Raw genomic sequence first — 14,730 nt, forward strand, 5'->3', positions numbered from 1 at the left:
CATGCGAAATGAATGAGGTCCTATAGTTTCGAATCATGATACATAGTTATGATGCAAATCATAAATCCATTTTATTTTTCATGACATAGCATTCCTATGAGACACACATACGTATACTGGACAAATATTTTATGGTTAATATACATGGTTTATCAATGTTTCATAGGCACAACGTGAACATGTTAACAAAATACGCGTGGTGTAATATGTGAAGGTTCAAGCATTATATATCATTCATATCGCAACGTAGATTCATAACATATATTTCATTCATATCATAACATAAAATGTAACACCCCTAAGTTTCTTAAGCTAATTAGTGACGTCAACTCATGCCTGCTTAAATCATAAATGCGGAAATTCATAATAGACATTTTTAAAATGAGGTCATGGACTTACATAATCAATTCAAAACATGAATTTCAACAGTTTTAAAGGAAATCAAGCTTCACACAAACACCTAACAAAATTGACTGAAATCCAATATGTCCTATCATGTACTAACTTAAAATTCAAGACATTCAAAACATTCAACTGCCCTATTATTGTCTATTATAACTTCCATGGCCTGCCCAACGTTCACCTTCATTAGTTCATAGGATCTTTACCTTTACCGGAGAGATTAAGTTAGTATGTGGCTTGAGTATTTTATAAAATACTCAGTAAGTGACCCAACTATTGGAGTTTGATACGTAAACACATGCAATAAATGAGTGAGACCTATCTTTTATAAACATAACATAGCCTTGGGCTCTTGTAGTTTCGGGAAGGATTGGATGCATGGTACTTCTTCATACATGACCTACGTCCATGCACACGGGCCCACAGGTTTATCCACAGCAGATTTTGGTTGTTCCTCTAAATCTTTGTTCTCTATCTAATGATCTGGAAGTTTCTTTGGCTCGTTCGCCGATTGCGTGTTCAATCCAGATTCCTTCTTCGATTTTCTCATCTCCGATATCGTGATTTTTTCAAATCCGCTATGTATCACCTCATTTCCAATGGCTTTCACCACCTCACAACTACCGCCATCGTATTTTGCTCCGTCGTGTTCTTTCGCTTTCAGATCTTCATTTTGAGCCATCAAGAGAAGACCTTCGTTTCTTGCGTCATCCAAGGCTAGGTTGATTGTTTCTTCCACCTTTTTATCGGCTCGACAATCTTTTGCATATTGCCCCTCTACCAAATTTTACAATTGTTCGCATAGTGACCATATTTGTGACATTTGTAGCACTGAATGTTGGAGTAAATTGATCGACCGCCTGTTCCTCGACTGCGTCCTTTTCCACGCCAATTTGCTTGGCTCAACTGTCCCTTCTTCTTATAGTATCCTTCATGACTGCTGCCTTGACCACCATGACCATTTTTACTACTTTCACGGCCAAAACCTATACCTTCAAAATTTTGGGAGTAGAGTACCTTTTCATCTTTGATTGACGCCTTGGTTTGAAGTGCTTGGTCGAGTGTTTCCTCCTTCTTCTTCTTACGTTGTTCGTGTGCCTCGAGAGAACCGGCTAGCTCACCGACTGTGAACGTCGCTAGGTCATTTGACTCTTCTATCGCGCATACAAGATTCTCAAAGTTGTTGGTTAATGAGCTTAAAATCTTCTCCAAAACTCGCATCTCGGCTAATATTTCTCCATGCCGGTTGAGTTGGTTTACCACAGTTTGTACATGCGTGATGTAGTCAGATACACCTTCTGACTCCATCATCTTCATGCTCTCCTACTTGCAACGAAGAGTTTGGAGACGCACTTGCTTGACTCGGTCAATTCCTTTGAACACTTTTCCTAAAGTGTCCCACAGCTCTTTTGAAGTAGTTGCACTGGCAAGCTTCTCAAAGCCCGACTCGTCAACGACTCAGAACAACATGTATAGTGCCCCCTTATCCTTTGATCGCACCTCATTTAACGCCTTGTTTCGTGTCGCTGTATAACTCGTGATATCTTTTGGTTCTTCTAACCCTTCTTCTACCACCTCCCGTGCATCTTGAGAACCGAGAAAAGCTTTCATATGAATGCTCCAATTCTCGTAGTTTGTCTTCGTTAGTCGCTGTAGCGGCATTTGACCCGTCACATTCGCCATTGGCTTGATACAAATTTATTAAAGAAAACTCATAAATTTGTGAAATAAATCTCACACACACTAACGATAGAAGGAGACAAAGTCATAAAAAGTCATTGTTCCTGTAACATTCTTGGCCTTTCATCTCCAACACTCTTTGGTCTTTTCTTCTAAGACTGACTCTTGGATTTAAAACCCACTAAAATTCTCTATGGGGAATCCGATCCCTGCCGCTTCCTTGCGATGAATCCCTTACCCTGATCCCCACACAAATAAATAGAGAGTTTCGTGGAAATGGAGAATGAAATAGATGGTGGGGATGATGACAGGGAATGGACATCGCTAGATGTGGCCCTTTCACATGTCGTGTTTTATGATTGTATGACATATACTATGTTATGTATATGCTATGATATACGATATGTTGCATACAAGTTACGCTATGATATCATATACACTATTCTAGGACTATGAGACATTAGAAAATCATGTATTGTTAATTATGAAAAATATGAAATGAATCTTATATCTCATAGGAACACTATGCTAGGAATAGATTGGAGGTATGACTAGCGCCATGAATATATGTCATTCTTTAATGTTATGGGACCTCATGCATTTTGTATACCACGTGCATCGAGATACTTCTATATTATGTTTAGTACACCCTATGCCTATGTATTGTTAATCATGAACAATATGACAAGAATCAAGTATGTATGTCTCATAGGAACGTTATGTCGTGTTTTAATGTTAGGGATCTCATGTATTTTATATGGGAGGTGCATCGGGATACTCCCCATTATGATTAGTACAGACATACCTTATAATATTTATGTTCCTTATGATATTATGCGGGTCTTTTCCCTTTATGGTATTTGGTAGTGTGAGTGTGCACAAGCTCGACGAGGCAGACCCACAGAGTACTCTTATACCAACCCACCTGGTGGTCAATGAGCATATTCATGGGTCGTGTGTAGGGAAGTACAACATATTCAACTTTGCTCGGATTGAAACGAAAAACCCAAGCCCATGCCATAATGTATTTGTGAAAGGATAGGTCCCACTATATTACATGTAATTCATATTCCGACCCTAACAATGGGATTACTTACTGAGTATTTATTAAAGTACTCAAACCACATGCTACTCTTATGTTAAAGTAAAGGTAAATACCCATTTATGGATGACAACGTTGCGTTGAAGGCCAAGGAACCAAATTTAGGGCAGTTGCATTCATGTTATTTTGAATGATCCTTAGGTTTGATCAGGGCATTGCTTTATTTTTATTTAAACTAATGTTATCTATTTTCCACTATGTTGTTCATAAGCGTTTAGGCAATAGTTTGGAACAAGAATCGAGCTCCCAATAGTAGGCAATAAGGGTTTAGATTTTGGGTCTCCTACTATCAAATTTCTTCCAAATTCGAGAGCAATTCTACACCATTTCGATTCAAACTTGTTCTTACAATGATGAAAGTGCCTTGAAATCATTCCCCCAATCCAATTCGTTATTGAAGAGCTTCAAGGAAAACTCAAAATTTAAATCCGAGGATACACGAGAATACGTCAAGCAAGGACGATCCCAATTGTACCTCCAAGGAATGTTTCCATAGAAGACAACCAAGGGAAATAACCTCAAGAACAAGCCTAATTGAAGAAAATCCGTTTTGCGCTCAAATTAGGGGTAAGTTTCAAAATCCTATCTACGGTCTCTTTTCCTTCAAATTAAGGATTCCTTCAGCTTGAGAGCAATAAGTTACTTGTACTCCATTTTTACCAACTATGAAGCCAAGAAAGTTAACTTTTTCCATGCAAAAACTACCCTTATTAAAATTAGCATAAAGTTTCTCTTTCCTAGGCACAATCAAAACTTACCTAACATGCTTCACATGCTCATACAAAGTCTTTGATTCATTAAGCGCATAAATGTACTAGGAGCATTAGTTAACCCAGAAGGCATAACAAGTCATTCATACAATCCAACCTTAGTCTTGAAAGCTCTTTTCCATTCATCTTCTATATGCCCTCTCAATTCTTTTTGGTGCTAAAATTTCTCTACCCCTTCTTCTGACTCTTCCTCTCCCACCCCTAGGACTATGTCCCGCTAAAAGAGTGACATTGTCATCTTCTTCATTTTCAACTTCTTCATTCGAGAGTACTTCCCTCCCTTGAAGATTACCTAAGGCTATTTCAATTCACTCCATCCTGTTTCTCGATGTACTAATAACTTGATTTGAACGAGTAATAGTTTTGACTTGTGCTTCTCTCCACCTAGCTTCATTGATCTCCCCTCCATTTCCTTCATCTTGGTTCATGATTGTACAAACAATAGTTAAATATGTTTAGGATCTCACATACACAACTCACTAATTTTACACTCAGGGACACTTGTGTTTATTACACACAAAGGTAGGCTATTTGGGAAAGTGACTAAATTATGATCAACGTACGCTAATACATGGATAAAACAAGTCTTATAATAGCAAGCTATTCAATGAAATCAAGATAAGTTAATTATGAAATAACAGCAAAATAAAAACAAAGAAAGAAGGGCACAAATATATTTTTGGATTGAATGGGAGATTGAAGAAAAAAGAATTTGAAAGAGAATGGTGGTGTAGATTTGAGAACAACTAACTTTCCGTCTTCTAAAATACTAGAAAATTTAGAAGTTATCTTAAGTCTAAATGATGAGGAAAAAAAATATATCAAACACAAATATTCCAGATTTAGATGGAATAAGAAGGAGGTGAATAGCAGATTATTTGATCTTGAAATAAAGATATAAATGGTCTAAAATAAATGGTAAGGACCATTTATAATGAACAAATATGATAAGGATTTCTTTTTTTGTTTTTTTTTTTTCAACGTCTACATATGATCTTCAAAAAGAAAATAAGAACAAGGTCAAAAGATGATGAAAAAGATGGAAATGACAGCAAGAAATAAATGAACAGATTTGAAGAAAAGAAAAACATAAACGAATAAACAAGAGATAAAATCAATTCTAGAATAGGCCACATAGATGCAAACTAGGCTCTGATACCAAATTGATTAAGCAACCCTAATCCTCAACCCAACCATCCAAGTTTAGTTGAACCAAAAACACTTGAAAGAAATTAACTAATTCGTCCAAGCTTTTGTTTTTGTATTTTTTTTTTTTGTATTTTTTTTTCTTTCGTAATTTTTGGTCTTCTTGTTAGATATTCGGCCACTATTCTCAAGTGGCAAGTCATCTGATCTTTCAGGAGTCATATATGTCATATAGTCATATATTGCATATTCGCCAACTCACCTATTGCAACTTGAATCATAGTAGGGGAAATGGTAAGATCATAACTAAATTACCTGATTTCTAGTATGCTTAGAAAAGTTAAACTGCATGGCACCAATGGTCGGGAATAGCTTAGATAAGCTAAATAGGGCACAAAGATAATAACTCAATTTTAAAAACTTCAAAGCACAACTATAATAACTCAATTTTCAAGGCTTCAAATCATTTTTCATGGTACTGACAAAGAAAAAAATTGATAAAAATTGATAAAAATTGTTATGAGATTCGAAAAATAAGGACAGCTACTCGTAACACATAGAACTAACGTGACAAAGAAAAAAATTGATAAAAATTGGAACGAGATTCGAAAACTAAGGACAACAACTCGTAACACATAGAACTGACGGCTCGAGACGACCCTACTCTGTGACCTTAACTAACCATTAGTGATCCCCCAAAAAGGAAAAGTAATATATAGTGCAACTAAATAAGTAACCTACTTGTAGGCGGTAATCGAATCCTTGGTCGAGCAAGTTGCCACAGGTTTTTCTCTATGTTATAGAAAGTTCAGGTGTAGATTATATGTAACGACCCTAGTTTTCTAGGGACCTAGAGTCACTAGAATATGCATGATGCAACTACTTTATGCAAAAATATTTTTTTCATTATGTTTTTGTATCCAAGGTACCTCCTAAAAAGAACTCAACATTATTATTAAAGATGCTAAATTAAGACTATGTAACAATGTTAGGAATAACGAACCTTCATAATTACATGACATTGTCCACTTTGGTTGAAGGGATAAACTTTTCCACATACTAAAATGGAATGATTCATTACCATTGCTAAAAAGAGAGCTTGAACCTCCCCAACCTTATCGTTAACAATCATACGCTCTAACCAACTAAACTATTCCAACAAATTATAAGTATTAGCCTAGATATTGTCTACTTTGGCTAGTTACATATCGTCGTCAACCGCACGGTTTTAAATCGTGTCTAATAGTGAGAGATTTCCACATGCTTATAAGAAATGTTTCATCCCCTCCCCAACCGATGTGGGATTTCACAATCCACCCCCTTGTGTTCCCAGTAATCTCGTTGGCACACCACCCGATGACTAGCTCTAATAAAATTTGTTACAGACCAAGCTCACCTCTATTAGATATTGTCTACTTTGGCTAATTACATATCACGATCAGCCTCATGATTTTAAAATATGTCTACTAGGATGAGGTATCCACAACCTTAAAGAAAATGCTTGGTTCCCCTCTCCAATTGCTAGCAGATATTGTTTCTTTTGTTCATTCTTGATTTCTTTGATACTTGTTCTTAATACACATTTCAGAGTCCATATCACAAATGTTTAACTTAATAAATTACTTGGAGTAGGCATACAAAACACACACAAGTATTAGTGTTTAGAGTGATTTTTGAAACCATTACAAACACTAAAGACAATATGCAATCTTATATTCTCACTCTGTCAAATTGCAAGTTTAATCTCTCCATTATTTATTTTTTAGTAAACGATAAGTCTGTCAAAAACGATAAGTCTGTCAAATTGCTAGTTAAGAGTTTAAAGGCATACTTGGTCTCGGTAGGGAGTCCTCCTAAGCTAGGCCATAAAGAAACCTTGGGCTCTGATACCACTCTGTAAGGATCGGGCTATCGCGATGGTTCTAAAAGACGGGTAAATTTTTCGTGAAATAAACAAAAGAATTTAAAAAATTATATTTACATAATATCAAAATAAAATCTATACATAAGTATTTAAAAACACAACATACTAGTTAAAACACAAAATAAGGAATGGGAACAAAACATTTTAAAACAAAAGGGTTGAGAACAACGAGTGAGGTTTGTCTATGGCACCTGCTTCAGAGTCCGCTCCCGACCTCGACCAACTCCTTATTACCTAAAAAAAATGGAGAATAAAGAAGGAGACAAAGACTCTGTAAGTAGCCTACTTGTAGGCTCTTAATCGTGTCCTTAATATTCTAGGTACCACATTCTTTGTTTTTGTCTTGTTCTTGTTATTGTTGTAAGTACTTAAGTTCTCCAATTCTTGTTCTTGAGTTGGGGTTCTTATCTTGATTATCCTGAGGACCTTGGTCCCTGGATTATGAAACGTTGGTTATCCTTTAAGGGCCTTAGTACATGGTTCTTGTCCTTAGAACTTGGATCTTGATCCATGTTCTAGACCTTGATCTTTCTCTTGTTCCTGATACTTTCTTTGTTCTTGTTCTGTTCTTGATTCGTTCTCCAAGACACTCCCCCTAGGATTTATGGCACTAGCTATGCACCTAACAATCCTGTGTCCAAGGCTTCATGCGTTCCAAGTAATACAATCTTAATCTACGTTCATGACTTCATGAGTTCCAAGTGACGTAGTCTTAACCCGCATCATCTTAGGGCTTGCCCGATGATACCGTCAGCTAACCTATGCCCAAGGCTTCATGCATTCCAAGCGGTATAGTCGGAAAACCAACATCCAAGACTTCTTAAGTTTCAAGAGATGTAGTCTAATCCTGCATCAAGAGCTTTCCCTATGATATAGTCTGAAACCCTATGCTCAAGGCTTCATGCGTTCCAAGCAGCGTAGTCTAAGTCATGAGCACGTTGTACCGTGGGAGGTCTTAGGAGTTTTTGATTCTTGGCTCGGGTAACTTACTATCTTCTTGTTCCATCATGGCCCTAGACTACTCCCCATGATAAACCATAAAGGTCATGTGGTTGGTGCATACATGAACATGGCATCCTGCAAATCTTTTGGGTACCCGTAACATGGTGCAGGGCATCTCTTCTAGGCGAGAGAAATGAGACCAATCATGATATTCTTCAAAGGAAACATGGTGCAGAGCATTCCATCTAGAAGAAGAAATCTTGGGCCTCAAAAAGCATTGCTTGGTGGGTTGTCATAGGTCATTCTGGACATGATTAGACGTTTTGTGTCTGAGGACCTTGGTCCCTTATCCTTCAGTGGTACCTTGCATCTTCTTACTTGGGTAGTTGTAAATCTTGTGTGGTATTGTTCTTGGTTCTCAATCTTGTAAGTTTCTAAGGTTTGTAATTCCTTAAAGCATAAGTTGTAACTTGCATTTGTAACCATATGAACCCATCTTAGCATGAGTTGTTCTAGAAGTTCATAAATTCCTAGGGAGTTCTTTAAAGAGTTCTAGAAGAGTCTTGATTCTTGTGGTGTTTCCTTTAGGTGTTTCTTGGGTCCTAACTTGGTTTAGGTTCCAAACTTGCTCCAATCAACTTGAAACCTCAAACATATCTTCATGTCCTTCATAATAGATCTTATAAGAAGTACGAAACCATTTGTAGCACGTACAAACCTTGGAGTTTCATAAGTCGTCCTAGGGGCATTTTGGTCATTTTACCCATAATTCTTGGTTTTGCTACTTAACGTGTTCCAATAGCTTTCAAATTTTTATAAGTCGTCCTAGGAGTTCATTTAGTGGGTTATTTTAATGTTACTTAAATCTTGAGCATTTTGATCATTTGAGGTCCTTAACTCACCATTCTTTTTGTTTTTCTTTCATATATCCTAAATTCATACTTATTTTAGCATTCATATGGAAAATCTAATGGATTCCTACAAGTATTTTTTAACAAAACGTCCAAGGTCACTACTTACCTCGTCGTCGACATTTGAGATTTCAGTTCTTGAGCTTCCAGTATCCGAATTATCTCAAATGTCCTTCCACAGACTCCTTAGTTTGTTTCTCGAACCATAAAGATTTACGTGAGAATCGGTCTGGAAGGAGGTTAAAATTGAGAAAACCGAGGGAAGGTCAACATATACCTATCTTTGAATTTTATTGGTCAAAGTTTGACCTTTGACTTTGGACTTCATCTTCTTCATTGGTAGCTAAAAAATCTCGATTTTTTCTTATCAGACCCCTCTGGTTTTACCTTTTTATAGCTATATATAGACATATAATGGATTCAATTTCTCCACGAAACCTTTAGATGAAGTTTCAAGCAAGAAGTAGAGACCAAGTTCATACCTTTTTGTTGTCTGTAGCACAAGTTATAACCTTCCAAAGTTCGTCGGAAAATATGTTTCTCGTCGGAGTATATCTAGAAACCTTTTGTTGGGCAACCGATTATAAAACTTTTCAGTGCCTGATTCCTTCACGAAACTTGTTGTAAATCCCATATGAAATATGTAGGAGTTGGTAGGAAGGAAAATGATTAACCATAGCCCTCGAATTTGGAAGAAATTCGAGAAAGAAAAACCCATAATCTAAGAGCTTCAAACTCGAGTTTTAGGAATTCTCATCACTCGATTCTTATCTTAAAACTTTGCCCCAACTTCAGACTTTATAGGGGAAGCTTCCACCGACATTGAGAGCTCCAAAATCGTCGTGATTTTGAATTTTCTGGATAATTTGTCGGAAATATCCTCTCTGATCACGAGCTACCAACTTTGAGTTTGAATTCCGACTGTTGGATTTGATGATCTTTGAACGTTCTAGATTGTATCCAAATTTGGAGAAAATCCAACAACACGATTTCGAGATTGGAAGGACTTTGTGCCGATGGTCACATGCAGAGGTTTTTATTTTCAGCAGAATGGCACTTTCGTAATTATCCATATCATCAGGGTAATTTTGTAATTTGCCACTTTCAGAATATTTTATTATTATTTTTCTCCAAAAATTCATAATCTTCCTAAAAATTTCTTCATCTCTGTCATTTTCCTGTCCTGGAGCATCTTGAAATTCCCTCTAGATAAGGAATTAAATATCCAGAAATTTCCTTAAAAATTGGAAAGTGACTTTTTTTTGTCCTTTTCGCTTACACTTTCATTCCCAATACTTCTCCAAAGGCCTTATTCCTTACAGTAACTTGTTAGGGTATAGAAATGACTTGCTTAAGACCCTTTTCCTTGCTTAATCCTTTTAATTTCTTTATTGGATCCTTTCAGACTTACATGGTTGGCTTTGCTTCATTTTTATGGTGTTGCAGCTTCTTACCTCGAACCTACTACCAACAAGCAAGTAAAAAAGAAATGTAGAAATTAAAAATAAATAGACGACTGGATTCCTTGGGACACACCCTCTGTGACCTCATAGTTCTCGAGCAGCGCTTCTTACCTTGACCAATAGTCAACAAACAATTAAAAACTAAATGTAGAAATTCAAAATAAACAGACACGACTTGAAGCCTTGGGAAAATCCCCGTTGTTACCGCATAGTTCTCGAGCAATGCTTCTATAACACCTGTTAATCGACTACTCCATTCACATGAGTTACCACTAACATAGATATTTTGCTTCAAAAATCGGTCATAAAACAAAAAATTTCATACATGACAAGTAAAACATGTGAATCAAGTATATTTTACAACACAAAATAATCAAAGTAAGTTTTCAACAATAAAAGCACATGTACTTAAAACAGGATCAGAAAAGGATTCCTTATTGTCTCGAGCCTGCTGGTCTTGTCTTCGATTGGCCTGCAACTTCTTATTTGGCCAAAAAAGTTAAAATAATCTTGATGAGTAATTAATTTACTCAATAAATAGCTAACTTGTCATTCACAAGTTTATTACTTATCTTTCCAGTTGTTCTTAAGTTTTATTCTCCATGAATTCCTAGTTTCTTTTAGGATCATTTGTAAGTTAGTAACGTATTTCAACTACCTCTCGCTTAGGTTACTTCTATATGGTTATTTAGAATTTTAGGACTCGTATGTAAGACTCACTCTCAATAAATTACAGTCCGTCTACTAGTTTCTTTAGCAGCATGTAACATCATATATACCAAAGGTCAGGAATACTCATTGTTCCTAACTTAGCACACACCGCGTCGGTCAGGAACTCTGCGAGGATTAGTAGACTACAATACTCATATTCTAAATCTTCCGATAATTTGTTTCGCGATAAATGGAAATGCAGTAAAGATGAGAATCAATATTTGGTTTACCATGGTTAGAAGAAATATCTCTCTGAAAGCACAAAATTTTATGGACAAGGTCAACTAAATTTACAAGCATCGAAAGAAATTGATAGGTTTTCCGACGCTTGCTTATTTTGTTAGCCAATGTATGCTACGTGACAAAATTTAGTGCATCTAGAGATATTTTTGCCCGCCATAATCTACCTTTGATGCCTCCAAAGCCCCCCATCTCCCTTATATTTCTTCTTCCCCATTTGCTTCCCTACTTCTTCATTGGCACCCTCTTTCTTCCATTTTGTGTGTTTTTCTCGTAGTGAATGGCTATTCATTTTCGGTGTTTGAGGGAACTTGCTACTTTTTGGGTTTTCTCTCTTTTTAAATATCTTTTTGTTTCGTTTGTTCATGAATTATGTTGTCAGTTTAGGTTCATTTTGATGGTGTTACTATAGCACGTGCGAAACCAATTTGGATCTTAGGCACTCTAAGTACATCAATTATAGTAAATTAGCTAGCATTTTCAAAAGCATTAAAACTCAATGAGTTTGAATACTAACCTTTTGTAGTTCAAATTCCTTTTTACTCACGAACGATTTTGAACCACCACTAGTGTCTTCCCTACTATTCTCTGGCCTTAGAACGAGATTGTGGAATCCGGTCAGTAATGAAACTTGATAGGAATTTAGTATATGTAAACGGAGAGTTTTGAGAGTTTTTCTCAAAGTTTTTCCACAAGAATTTCCTTGTATCTTGATTACTCTATTCATAGAGTTATATTTTCATGTTCATGCTAATTTGAGATTACCAAATTTTGCCACTAAAAATTCCACTCAAATTTATGGGATTATGTAGCATGCAAGTTTGAGTTAACCAAATTTTGACCCTCAAAATTCCACTCGAATTTGTGGGGTTTATTCGGCAAACATGCATGTTTGGTTAAACCAAATTTTGACACTCAAAATTCCACTCAAATTTGTGGGATTATGTGGCAAACATGCAAGTTTGGTTAAACCATATATTGACACTCAATATTCCACAAACTCAAACCTGGATTTTTCCATTAGGTGAATAAACATTTTGACTTTTTTAATTTTAATTCAACAATTAATTTAAATAATTAATTTCAAATCAAAACAATATTAAATCATTAATTAAAAAATTAATTAATATTTAACATTAAATAAAATGTCAATCCCAATCTACTCGGGCACATATTGATTATTAATCACTATTCATAATTAAAACATTTAAATCTTATTTAAATATCTCCACTACTCTCTTTTTGTTCAATTCATAATTAAAACAAAATGTATTCCTTAATTTGAATTCAAACACTTGAAGGGTTTTGATTTAATAGAAAAGGAAAATTACTAAAACATTATAACTCAATTCATGGGTTTTGATTCAATAGAAAAGGATAGATACATTACCCATGAAATCTCATCGAGAATGCTTCATGATTAGAAATCACGAACCTCCATAATAGTATGATTCAATAGTATGATATTGTCCACGTTAAAAAATAAGTTCTAGTATGAATTTGGATTAATGATCGTAACATTCACTTTATTCAACAACAATCTTTACTGAATAAACATCAATAATAACTTTATTGAAAACAAAATATGTTTTTGTTTACGGACTATGAGTTTTAGGACATAAAACCCAACACATTTGGGGTATGCCCAAACAAAAAGGTACTGTCAATATACTTCAAACACCTTAAAAGGGATACCTAAAAATAATTCGGCTCAAAGTTTCATTTACATTTTATTTCAACGACCCGAAGCTACCCCTAAAAATTACTAAAACATTATAACTAAATTCATGGGTTTTGATCCAACAGAAAAGGTTGGATGATAATATTACCTATGAAATGTCATCGAGAATGCTTGATTAAGACTAAGTAACAATGTTAGAAAACTCAAAGATACCCCGAAAATGAACTAAAAAATTATAATTCACTAGAAGGGTTTTGAGTTAATAAAAAAGGAAAATTACTAAAACATTATAACTGGTTTTGATTCAATAGAAAAGGATAGACAAAATTTCCCATGAAATCTCATCGAGAATGCTTGATGATTAGAAATCACGAACCTCCATAATAGTATGATATTGTCCACGTTAAAAAATAAGTTCTAGTTATTTTACTTTTGGTTCTCTAAAAGGCATCACATCTAAGCATCACACCAATGGAAATAGTAATTCTTACTTATAACAATAAGCAGTTAGGATGGCCTATTGGCTTGTTGGCTTCATTCCCCTTTCCACACCCTATTGGCTTGTTGAGTGGGCATCGTCGTATTGCCTGAAATGATTCTCACACCTGGCTTGTAGTGGGGTTTATTTCAGCTATCGGTGCTACTGGAGGTGCGCAGCCTGAGGTAGCACAACTTAAGGTGCGTCCGTCCTAGTCTCTAAACCTTCACGAGGTGGGCTATTTTAAGAAATACTCCTAAGTGACCCACTATTGAGGCTAGGGAATGCAAACACATGCAACTAATGATCTTAGGAACCTATTGTTAAAAATATCATAGGGGTGGCCTTCAGTCCAGAAAAAATTGGATGTGTAGTACTTCCCTACACATGACTCACACGTGCGAGCATGGATCTTCAGACGGTTCGCACCCTCTGGACCCATCATAGTCGAGCTAACTGTCTGTAGCGACGTCTAGGGGTCAGCAGACCCCTGAGTGTCATGCAAGGCATGATGATGATGATCATCGTAGTGTAAGCATTCGTGCTCATCATCATAAATGGGTAGTAACTTGATGTATATGTACACACAAAATGCATGAGGTCCCTAGGGTTTTTCATCTTTAGAACATCTTTATGACACAACCCTATATACACTTCACATATTACTCTAAGTAAAATGCATGCCTTGGCCTTCATACGTTCATCATCATTAACATTGGCTAGGGTTGTATCTTAAAAAAACTCATCTCATAGTGCATCATGTCATTTAATACATGCACCATGTCTTCATACGGAATAATGTCATATTAATTAATCTTATAATCTTCTATCTTACATCGTCATGTTATCATGCATCATCATCATCATATCATCATGATACAACGTCATCATGTAACATCATCATATAACATAATATAACATCATATAGCATCATCAAATAACATACTCAAAGTCACCACCTCATAAAATATAAAGCATAAATGACACGTGCAAGGACCACTGGGCATATGTAGTCATAGATAAATAAAGTCGTCCGACTTAGCCGATAGTAAGGCAACTTACTTGGTTGGTCTTGGCCGACATTTTCTCTAAACTCAAGTATGTTTGAATTTTGTCTCTCGAAGTTACTCCAAGTGTTGTCGAGACTTGTTTCCTATTAAAACGTCCATCTCGCTTCGTTAGTAATTTACATTTCTAATCTAATTTAACTTGAACTTCAGAAATAAGACGTTATATTGACCTTAAATATTTCTATTAGAGTAAAAATAAGCTTTAGAAGG

General features: G+C 35.7%; 1 protein-coding gene across 1 annotated transcript; it reads right to left on the reverse strand.

The window, feature by feature from the left end:
• Positions 1-877: 877 nt before the first annotated feature.
• Positions 878-1,719, reverse strand: LOC147788786 (uncharacterized). Its single transcript, XM_087118753.1, has 2 exons — positions 1,260-1,719; positions 878-1,179 (listed from the first exon to the last, which is right to left on the reverse strand). Exons 1-2 carry the CDS (start codon positions 1,717-1,719, stop codon positions 878-880), a joined length of 762 nt encoding a protein of 253 aa, XP_086974879.1.
• Between the last annotated feature and the right edge of the window lie 13,011 nt (positions 1,720-14,730).

Source organism: Cucurbita pepo, chromosome 16 (genome assembly GCF_057944985.1).
Source record: "Cucurbita pepo subsp. pepo isolate OVF chromosome 16, ASM5794498v1, whole genome shotgun sequence".
Lineage (NCBI taxonomy): Eukaryota > Viridiplantae > Streptophyta > Magnoliopsida > Cucurbitales > Cucurbitaceae > Cucurbita > Cucurbita pepo.